The 12,435-nt window shown below is 35.5% G+C and overlaps 1 protein-coding gene across 1 annotated transcript in view; it reads left to right on the top strand.

Moving 5' to 3' along the window:
- The window catches only part of LOC126964506 (dopamine D2-like receptor), a 319,528-nt gene that overhangs the window by 282,228 nt on the left and 24,865 nt on the right, over positions 1-12,435 (top strand). The window contains exon 3 of the mRNA XM_050807672.1: positions 12,177-12,286. Coding sequence (XP_050663629.1) covers positions 12,177-12,286 — 110 coding nt within the window. The remainder of the gene's footprint in view (positions 1-12,176; positions 12,287-12,435) is intronic.

The following is a 12,435-nucleotide window of genomic DNA, read 5'->3' as shown; positions in this document are numbered from 1 at the left end:
ATGATTTATTAACTATAACAGATAACCTTTAGAGCTTGAATTATTCATCGTTTGTGTAAGGATGCTTCGTGAACCTTATGGTCGTCATCAAAAAGTTTCGAACTCATATAATACACAATATCGTGGTTGGTAGGAATTCTATCGAACTTTTATTAGCATCGTTATAATTTTTTTATTCCATTTTACTTTGGGTTTTGATATTTATCTTTATTTCTAGCAACTCCTCATTCGATCCTGTCTAGTGACACGTCATCAGCATCTAAACGTAAATTCGATGATGTGTCGGACAACGAGAGTCCTCTCAACCACAAAAGATACAGATACGACGGGAAGATCAAGGGTAGGCCACCACTCAAGCGGATGAGAGACGGTGGAGTATCCAGTCTCAGGAGTACGCACTCTGCAGAAAACCACTCATCGATGCAGGAGTTTTGCCAAAACGATATTGTTAATCAGAGCTTTTGATCTACTATCAGATGGCGCTTTAAGACGCTGCCTTGACGTTGGCCATTTTCTCTAGAACAATAGTATATTGTGTAACAAGTGTGACAAGTTGCGAAGCGAATGACCGAAAAGTTCAACTTCGCTTTCGTGCGGCGATTTATGTATTATTACCGAATCCATATTAGTTTTTAAACTTTTGTAACTTAAATTATAGTTTTATTTATTAAATTAAACTGTCAAACGCGTCAACCTCAATTCAGTTTTGATATTTCGAAATTTGCGTGTGCCAAGGATAAAGTAATGCACGCACGTAATTTGAAAATGGGCAAACGGCTCTTTTTCAACCGCAACAGCGAGTGCCAAGAAACTACTTTTTCCGCATGAGTAATACAAAATATCAGTTCATCCACGTTTATAGCTGACACTTGAACATGTCTTGTGCCTATGCACATAGTCAGATTTGGTCCGACAGGATCCAATGGTTATGCCGTACCAAATCTGTTCATGTATAAAATTATATAGCTTTACGTTGGTCATTTTAAATCTAATTTCATGGCATTTAACGATCTCTGGTTATGAAATTCCTGCGTTGTGTCATTCGTCAACGCACCGCCTTCAAGCACATCTATCAATGAATTAATATTAATTGAAATTTGATTGTTTTGTATTTTATTGAATTCAATGTATTTTAGTTATCTTTGAGTATTTAATTATTATAAATAAATGAGGTGATTATAATCAAATTATTTTGTTTTCATATTGTGATTGTAAAATATTAATTTATTAATTAAGATTCAACAATAATTATTACAATCTTACAATTATAATTATCCTATGTGCGTAATAGTTATATTTATATAATATAAAAACAACAGTAACAAAACAACAAGAAATAAACAAAATCTACAAAACAAGTTGAGATATACTAAACAAACCAAGAATATAAATTATTTATTTATAATAATATATATTTTATGTAATAATTTGATGGTGGAGGCTTGTTGAATATATGTAATAGATGATTTTCACAAAACTGGGGTTAAAATAACACTATTCACCATTTCTGTGTGCCGTCTCCGTACTGGAGGTTGGCGGTCATCATGCCTATTTTCACTCGCATCAGTACGGCAAAGGGTTACAAACAGTTAATCTCAGGTTTGTCAGGCCAAATTTCCGCCTTTTATTTTCCTTTGATGATTTTTTGTAGCAACTACTACTACGGCTACTTATCATGACAATATTTTAAAAAACAGAAGTAATTGTCCGCGTCATACCTTATTCCTTATATATCCATCGTTCTCTTACCCGTCCCTATACGACCTAGTTCATCGAAGGAAGGCAGGCCAGAGAATAGCCTCCGGTGCAAGGAAATGAACACTTCGACGGTGGCACCACGCGACGGTGTGTTCAACACCGCCAGTCTCTCTGCGTTGACACACGGAAAAGGCACCGCTTTTTTTTATAGAATAGGACGACAAACGAGCGTACGGGTCACCTGGTGTTAAGTGATGACCGCCGCCCACACTCTCTTGCAACACCAGAGCGTTGCCGGCCTTTAAGGAAGGTGTACGCGCTTTTCTTGAAGGTACCCATGTTGTATCGTCCCGGAAACACCGCACAAGGAAGCTCATTCCACAGCTTCGTAGTACGAGGAAGAAAGCTCCTTGAAATCCGCACTGTGGAGGACCGCCACACATCTTGTTAGTTATTGGCTACCTAGTGAATATACCTACCGTATCAGAGGAGAACAGAGGAACACCTGGTAGGTCGTTTCGTCCTTTAATACCCTTTCTAGCAAAAAACCGCTCCGGAATCACGTGGTACTTGCCACACCTTGGGGGAGTGCACGCGCATACGTTTGTGGTACACAGAAAAATTCCTCAAGTGTAACACCAAAAACCCTTACGTCTTTACTCAGAGGATAGATCAAAAATATACTCTAAAACTACTATAAATCTCTTGAAAACTTCATAGTTGGTTTAATAACGATGAGATATAGCTGGTTCGTGGTCTATATTACGGGACTCATTCTTTTTAATTCAACTCCGCTTTTTACTCTTTGAATGTGAAATGATAAGGTCACGTCCCATCCTGTCCGTGAGAAGAATTTCAACTTGCAATAAGTAACAGCTAAGGCTTTTATACTTTTACTTGGTCTAAGCATTTATTCTTTCTAGGTATCATAGTACTTACAACACTATATCTGAAAATTTATCGAATTAGGAATTCATTTGCGGATATCAATATTTATTAAAAAGTTATAAGGTCACTGAACTCTGGAAGTAGAAGCTCACTCTAGTTTCAGAGTTCAGTGAGTCAACAGCTTCTGAGGATGAGACGCGAAACACGTGTCAAATTGATTTCAGTAGAGTCGTATCATCGGAGATCGAAATTCATACGGTTAGCTAGTGTGAAGAGCACTCGCATGGAACGCGAAAGATCGTGGGTTCGAGTCCCGCATCATTCATAAAATTTGGTTTTCAAATTTTATTTGTGTATTAATCCTAGAAGGGAGGGTTATCACTTTAAAAACAAATTGTTTAGATTTGCAAGAGTGACATCTCAAGTCAATTTCCTAATATGCAAATATTGGGGTTGAGCAGGTTATCAACTGTAAAGTAGATTATATAGATGAAACCTCAACCTGAGAGTTGAACAAAGCATACAAGATTTTATGACGATACGTCACCGTTCGAGAACGGTAAGCTCAGTTGGAAGAGCACTTGCACTGAACGCGAGAAGTCGTGGGTTCGAGTTTCGCATCGTTCATAAAACTTTGTCATTTTATATGACAATGACAGTCCACCATTATTGTCGTACAATCTTTTTCGTGCAAACATAAACCTAACTGTTTTGATGATTTTAAAAGAATTTGTTTACCATCACGACGATGGTACGATCTTCAATGTTTTCCCGAAAAGGCAAAAGCAAAATATCATTTAATTAATTTTCATTTTGATTTTATTACAGTTTCAGAAACAGTTTGTTTTACTTAGGTAACTACTACAATAAACCTAAGACATATTACATGAATAGTTTATTGTTATTTATACAACTGTTATGTAATAAGGGGTATTAATACATGAATTTGGGTTCAATAATAGTATCACATGAGTGTTTTAATACCTATTTATCAACAGTTGCATACAAGACTTTAGCTACACCCATGATATGAATCCTCTATAAAAGATTCTGAAACAGTTAGATTACTGCTAACATTAAAAAAGCCAGTCCTAGTCACCATAATATCATCCAAAGTATTGTTATAATGAAAACGGATGATATAATGTTGTACTGAATTTCATTACAACACTAGTTTGGATGATTGAATGGATTGAATTGATGTAATGGTAATTAGGACATTTGGTGTTTTAATTTTGCCAAAAACCTGTTTTAGAATCTTTAATATAGGATTTAAGACATGGGTGTCGATTAACGCTATAAACAAGTTTTCACACTCAAAAACTATTTAGATAAAAAGTGTACCAGTTCATTTTTGGAAGAGGAGAGAAACAAACGTACTTGTCACCTGATATTAAGTGATCACCTCTCACATTCTCTTACAACATCAGAGAATTCACAGCCCACAGGAGCGTTTCCCGCCTTTAAAGGACGATTCATAACCTATTAAATTATTAATTCACTATGTCAATGCAGCGCCGCTCAAGATTATATTGAAAAACCCAAAAATTCTGAGTAGTAGCGCAACTGCGCTCGTCACCTTAGGATTGCACTAACTACGGCGCCCTTCAGACCGAAACACAGTAATGCTTACACACTACTGCTTCACGGCAGAAATAGGCACCGTAATCCCATAATCTAGCCGGCATCCGGTGCAAAGGAGCCTCCTACTGGTAACTGGTCTAAATTGCGCTCTACAATAAATCTCTGTACGTTATTTTTCCTTGTAACTCACTAAAATTTAATCATTCGCTAAAATATTTGATGTAATCCCAATCACGACGATCAAACAAACTTATTGTTGCCTTGCTAGACTGGTATTATACAAAGAACTGACCGCTTTTTACATTTTATATCAATTGAAACATGTTAAACAAAAGGTTGTTTGGGTTAAGTAATTGTCCTGAGTAACTTAGTGTTTTATATAACGATGGTCCCAGCGGTTTACCTTTTAACATTTATGAGTAAAAGGATTGCTTTCATTTTGATTCTTGTCATAGCTCATATTATATTAACAATTTCAGCTATTCAAATTCAAATATTTCTATTCAAAGTAGGATGTGACATCACTTATTGAAAGTCAAAATAAAAAACTACCACCCATTCAAAAATAATTCAGAAATAGGTTTTTGGATTATTTTAAACTCATTAACTTTGATTAGACATTTCCGATGGCTTTAGAATACAATATTCCCAAATACTTACATCAGTTTTCTTCCCTTGACAGAACAGTCTGTCGAATCAGCTAGTAACATAACGGCAATATAACTTAAATTAACGGCACTGTAAACTATCTACAATCACAAATTAAAGTTTATAATCAAATCATAAGTTACGTCTAAGTAAAACAAACGCTGAATAGAAGTTTCTGCTAATGAAAATTGTGCCGCTTGTCTTACGAGCGGTGGACTAATTATAAATGAATGAATGAATGAAATGAATAGATCTTCATCCTTAATTAAATTACCAATTTGAGTACAAATCACTTTGATTTAAACTTTTATGGGTGATACAGTGCAAGTTAAAGCTACGATAACAGGACAGACGAGCTTCGTGATAAAATTTTATTTTCCACAGAACAGTTTAAGGAGATCTCTTTTACCTGTTCTGTGGTATTTTGTATTTCTTATCTTTAATTTATTTATTACGAAGGCTTACAGCTGGTAATAGCTATCGCCTATTAATAGAATATTTGTTTTAATTAGGTAAAGCCACTGGCTCAGAAAGGTGGTCGACGGCGTTAAGAGTGTTATGGGTTGCCGCGGTGTGGTTGCCTAGGTCAGTCTGTGATCATTGCTGCTTCTGCTCCAGACTGTTCTGGGGATTCTTAAACTTCCAAAATCGGCAAGTGCCCCCGCGCCGCGGTATGCCTCAGACCGGCGTGATTTTGGCGCGCGTGCAGCGGTCTGTCAATGCGTATTGTTTTACGTGTATTAATAGACTACTTATAATTAGGATGATTTGAGTGTATGTATCAGAAAGCTATTGAAACAAGCTATAAGATCCCGCAAAATAAACCATCTTACAAAAAAAATAAGTGTCAGAATTTGGTCAGGGTGTAGTGTGCCGTACGGCACTCTCGATTTTGGTGTATCTGAAAAATCTAGTGCAGTGAGTTAGCCCCTAAGGTGAAGCTTCTTCTGCTCAGTCGCCCGATTTGTGTTATACCGCCACTACTCATTCACCAGCGCCTCGTCCGCGTCTACCAAGAACCGCGGTAGTACTGGAGAGGATCCAACAGGGGGGTCCGTAGTGAGAGTCAATGGCGGCCTTATCACGTATCTAGCAAAAGCCAAACACACTAATTGTTTTCTGAAATAAATCTGATTTTATATCACATATGAGCTATAGCAAAGAAGCGACAGTGCTGGCTTTGAACCAAATAAAAAGTACATTTTTATTGATTGTTCGTCAAGGAGAGGCTGAAATTACGTATCACGTTTAATAGCTGCGCGATAGCGATTGAGGAGTAATTTATTTGTCATTTAGCAATTACCTTTTAGTTGAGTTTTTAATCGATTGCCGATTATTTGCAAAATTTTTCTTTATAATTTATGCTGTTTTATATTGTGCTTATAATTATTATTAAATGTATATTTGGTATCAATTTTGGCTTTAGTGGCGTAGCAAAATTTCTACGCAACTATCAGCAAACGATACGTAATGCGAATTATTTTGACGTACAGCAACTGATCGCGCATCTCCTGCTCAATTCAAATTCAAATATTTTTATTCAAAATATGATATAAATCACTTATTGAAAGTCAAAAACTACCACCCTTCTTGATATTTAACATTAGGTTATTAGCACTAAACCAGTACATGATGTCAGATATATCGTTTACTCCATCATATATAACATGGTTTCTTTTCACTTTAAATATCAGTGAAGTGTCATCAGCAAACAATTTTTTTCCTATTAAGTTCGGAAGATCATGTATGTAGGTAAAGAAGAGGAACGGTCCAAGAATAGTCCCTTTTGGTACCCCCTTAATAATTTCTGATCGCTCGCCGATTGCAACTTTTACGTGATAAGGCCGTGGTTCTACCTTTTGCGTCACTGACGCTTCAATGCTTCTTGTTGAAAATAAAATGTAGGAATTCCAAGTAGAAAATATATTTCTTGTCCGTATCCTCCATTGTACCGAGTCACGCATTGTTGTACCTCAAACACAAAACACCTTTCTCTATTCTCCATTCAAATATCGGTGTTTTAATTGAATGTAAATATAAAAGTTTATGAATAGGCGACCTCCAGTTTTGTTCATGAATACATTATGTTCGCGAATTTTGTAGGCTTGAGGTAATGCGGTTTATATTGAAACGAGGCATTACCATAATAAAATAGCTCAGTCTGTATAAGCTCCTCTGGTTGTATTCAATGTTATTCATTCATAATATAGGCATGTCGAAATGCGTACTATTTTCATTTTATGATTATTCCTATAAACAATACGTAATTCAAACTTTTATACTTAAAGCACTTATATTAATTAATCATACGAATACAATCAATTCAACAATCAAGAAAGATCACTTGATTGATCAGGTCGTTAAATAATATTTAGGAATGTCAAACTAATACATACATTATACAACTAGTTTGGAAAACTTGCGCTTAAATAAAATAAATGGCAAGAAAATGATTGGCGTTCTTTTAATTCATAAATCTTATAAGTAAGAAAAGCAATTAAATCACTTAGGAAAATATGAGCAGCTGCATCAAGCTAGATAAACAATAAAAGAATAAAGGCAAATGCTCTGATTGCTCGACCCCGCGTATGTAGAACATCTTTCTTATTACCGTTGATTCACTTAGGTTTCGCGGCATTGAATCTATAAGTAAATCTTCCATATAAGAATTTATTCACAGCTTCACTAACATCAAATCTATAAGACCACGTAAACTTTTGTGACTTTTAATTACCTCTTTTATTATAAAGTGATTCATCATTAGATCTAACCCAGACTAATCAGCGTCCTCTGCTCCCACTGCACCGCTTCTTCCCACTTGTATCACCTTCTCATCGCGGAGATGATGTACTTATTGATTTATTACTTGCGTTGATACAGACGTCATGTAAAAATTTTAACCATATTATGTGAAATATCTTTGAGCAGTTTTATTCATCGAAGTCACTTCCAGCAACATTTATTCACGAGCAGGACGAATGGTCTGGAATATTTTTCTTATTGATGATTCGAATCTGAAGTGGCAGTGGAAGGAGCACATAGTTCGACGGACATTTAGCCGTTGAGGCAGTAAAGTCCTCGAATGGCGACCACGTACCGGAAGGAGCAGTGGTTGTAGGTCCCCCCCAAGATCGGATTAAGTTGGATGAGGGCAGCGCACACCGACTGATTGGGGAGGCCTTCTTCAAGTAATGGACGTCTTCTGGCGACTTAGCATGTTTAAAAATATATAAAAATCGTTGTTTCGTAAGACTTTAATGTATTAAATGAAGATATTTTTTAGATTAGGGCCACGTGTGTAGAAATAAAACTTAAAAGACTATTGAAATTTATCCAGTAGCTTTTCCGTGATGCGCGCACAAAGAAAACCTCTATCAAGGCGAGCAGGGCGTTCAGCTGAAGGTAATTGATACTCCCTGCCCATTACAATGAAGTGCCACTCAAGATTCTTGATAAATCTAAAAATTCTGAGTGGCACTACAATTATTGCTCTCGTCTCCTTGAGTCATAAGATAATTTAGTCTCGTTTACCCAGTAATTTCACTGACTGCCGCAACCTTCAGACCGACACAAAATAATGCTTACATATTACTGCTTCACGGCAGAAATAGGCGCCGCTGTGGTATCCATAATCCAGCCGGCTTCGCAAAAAAGCCTTGCACTGGTAATTTTTTATAGATATACGCTTTATCGAGGGATATTTTAATACATTCAAATGAGCCATACATCAGCTAATTAAAAGTATTAATAAAACATGCTCCAACAAATCGTTAAGCTGTGTGACTATCATGCATTACTGGACTTACTACAATTTGGACTCAAATATACGGAACGTTAGCCAAGATAGTACAGCGTCGATTAACATTTACGAGAGTATTAACAAATGGATCCAAGATAAGATTCGCTAAGTAACACGTAGTCGCATAGACGTTAACATCACTTAGTGATAAAGACAACGTTTACGTCTGAACTTTGCTCGCGAGGCGCCAAGCTAATGCACCTTAATGCAGTGGAATTGTAATTCTATTTTATGGAAGGTAAACTTATCATTCTTTGAAGAGCAAAGTGTGGCTTATTCCAAGTATTTCAGACGTCACTTTTTTAAACAGCAACTATATTATATTCAATCTTTCTGCTTTTATCAGCCGGAAGACTTCCAATGCCGGACAAAGGCCTCCCCCAAATAGTCTCGACTTGCGCTTTGATCTTGTGCTGCCCTAAACTAACCTATTCCGGAGATCTTGACCTGTTCGTTGGTCCATCTTGTGGGGAGCCTGCCAACACTACGTCTTCTGGTGGTCGCCAGACGAGGACTTTACTGCCCCAACGACCATCTGTCTATCGAACTATGTGCCATACCCAATGCCACTTAAGTTTCGGAAACAAACTATCTATGTGGGCTATCTCGGTGATTTTGTTTCTCCTACGGATCTCTTCTTTTCTTATTTCAGAATTAAAATTGTCTTTCAAAGTCAAAGTCAAATAAACTTTATTCATTTACGAGTAACATTAGCGATTTTGAATCGTCACTACAAATATTTCTTTTAAATTACTGAATTTACCGTAATTAGTTCGTAAAAAAACGGCGCCTCTTTTCAATAAAATAATTAATATAATAATCTTTGTAAGGTGCTGCATCCAGTATATGATTCGTGTTTAAACAATATTATAAATTATTTCATAATTTTTAATGAAGGCAACCAATTTTTGATTTAGGCTACACATACGTTAGCAAGACTTCGGATTAAAAAATAAATTTGCATCTTATTGCATTATACTTTAGCTTAATAAAAAATTAGGATTTTGACTGACTGACTAATAGCACTTCATTGTTTTTGAATAGCGAGCAACTTTTGACAATATTATGAAATAAAAAAGGGATATCCATTGACAGAAAAACCCAAAAATAAAAATATACTTAATCGTAAAATTTTGAAGAACAATAATCAAAAATATCTTTTTTCCATCTTTCAAAACATCTCTTTATTACTTACGTAACAATACGTTTTGTACGAAATATGATACGACATAAATAGGAAGAGGCAATGTAAAGTGCCCCATCAAGCACTGTCAAACTGGTTCCCTGAACGATACACATTCCAGATATAGTTAATGGAGGCTTCGACGTTTAAGGAGACAAAGAATAAATAAAACGTCAGATTTTCTGAACTTTTCTGAAGTCAAGCAACCATGTTATCATTTTTAATATAAATCCAATGTCCTGATGTTTGTTACCAGTAAACTCCTAAGCTAATGAACGGATTTTAATGGAGATTACTTCATGAAAAGCAGTTTAGTCCAACTTGAGAGATAGGATAGTTTTATTTAGATTTGGGACCCATAATCATTTTTATTTCCAATATTTGTTTTGTATGGACATAATATTTTCTATGAGATAATTTATTGCCGCACGGTTTGACAGTTCTGCTGTGAAACAACTTCATTATAACAATAGGGAGCAAATTTTACGAAATAATTCTTGATGTTATGAAATATTATTGACAAATTTATAAAAACACTATTTTTTTTATTTTGTACAGAGCAACCTCCGTCGGGTCAGCTAGTCTATCTATATATTTTTTATATATCAATCTATTAAAAGAACTCTTGTGTATTTTATATTCCAATGTTCAATCATTGTTTTCCCATAAGAATAGATTTGCATTCCAGCAGGTAATTTTCTAGACGATAAGTTTTTCTAAAATTGGTCATGATAACAATCTACCTGGAATTTTATTAAAACAAATTTTAATTGGAAATATATTGGTTACTCAAATCTCTTCTTCTTCGGCGTTACACTCTTGTCAGAGTGGTCGTGGTCGTCACGTCGAGGTTAGTGGCTTGTTAGACAATGCGACGCCACTCGTCTCGAACTGCCGCTCTTCTCGTGCATTCATGCAGACGCGTCGACGGCTTGCCTCACTTGGTCCGTCCACCTCATCGGGGACCTGCCTCGAGGTCTAGTGCCCTCGACTTTACCCTGCACTATTAAGCGTTCTAGTCGATTCCACGTCCCGAAGAAAGTAAGAATGCGAGCTTGTACGGTAGTAGACAGTCTTTGTTTGATGCCGAGCTCCCGAAGAATGGACTCATTGGTTCCAAATTCCGTCCACGATATACCGAGCATTCTTCACTCATTTCATTCAACACTCAAATCTACGACATACATATAAGAGACGAAAACTTTTTTAAATCTGCATACTAACCGTTTCCAGCCTTTAAATAATAATTAAATCGTAGTCATCTACATTATTAACATTTTGAGCAAGACTTTAATAAAATCTTTCAAACAATAGAAACAACAGAAACAATATAACTAATTCCATAATTTGATTTCAAACAATATTAAAATTTGTATTTCATAATTTTGTCTAGCACTTCAAAATTTAATTAAATAAAGTAAATCTGATAATAAAACACGAACTCTCTCCATCACTAATTATAAATAAAGCAAGCTTACTTTTGTATATCTCAGACCTGTCGAAACAAAGTTATCTACCTGAAACCGCTCGTTCGAATTTTCTCGAACTTTCTTGAACATCGAAGATAACATTTTTACCTAAATGTTACGAGTTGTTACGGAACCGACAACCTCCACGATAACATGACTTGTGGAAATATTAAACTTGCAATAAATTCCAAGCATTACATCTTCACAAGTTATACAAACTGTGGTGTATATGAAAATTTTGATAGTTATATTCATTTCGCCACAGTTTTAATGCAAATAAAAAAAACTGGTTTCGTGGCAAAATAATATTATATATTTATAAAAGTCATTTATTTTCTCAAAATTGATTCCTATAGAATTATTTTTGATGTCATTTCTAATATACTAGATACTTCTACCGCTTCGGAAACAAATGACGCTCTGAGAGAGAAGAAGTGGCCCAAGAAACTCTCCTAGCACACTTTATTTTTGCGCTGTTTTTAATAAAATATACAATATTGTATATTTTCATTGCTCTTGCTATAAAGTAATCATAATCTAGTCTCAGGCTGTCCGATCACTTAGATAGTCAAATGCGGAGTAGCAGGATTTACCAATGCTTAAACTACTTAAAAATAAATAAATTATATATACATTTACACTTAAAGCTATTATGTATCTTATGAAGCCTACTAGAATTAGTAACAAGCAATCCCTTATTTCTAGATTTCTAAATTTGGGTACCGTTTTATTTTAATTTCCATACCAAAGATTTCCGTCAAAATGGTGAACTACCTATCCGACAGGATAAAAAGGATCATAATATTATGCAGAAATGTATTAAGATTTTTTTTTTAAACTGACTTTATTTATTATTTAATTGATTGAAATTTGGCTTTGGATCCTCAGATTTTAATTTTGGTTTCAGGTACACGGCTCTTGGGGGTTGCCAGCGTTCGTATGTGACGTTTACATCGCAATGGATGTCACTTCATCTACGTCCAGTATTTTCAATCTCGTGGCCATCTCCGTGGATAGGTAAGTCATCAGTTTCCATATGCATTAAAATATTGTCACATCAGTTAGTTCTTGATTCGTGATCTATTAGAAGTATAAATACACGAATTGCTTAATAATCTGAAGATAATTAGGTGCATACAACTATTCCTAGATTTTACTTATATTCC

Source organism: Leptidea sinapis, chromosome 5 (genome assembly GCF_905404315.1).
Source record: "Leptidea sinapis chromosome 5, ilLepSina1.1, whole genome shotgun sequence".
In the NCBI taxonomy this organism is placed as follows: domain Eukaryota; kingdom Metazoa; phylum Arthropoda; class Insecta; order Lepidoptera; family Pieridae; genus Leptidea; species Leptidea sinapis.
Note: the sequence above shows the minus strand (reverse complement) of the source record. Positions and strands in the feature narration are given on the sequence as shown.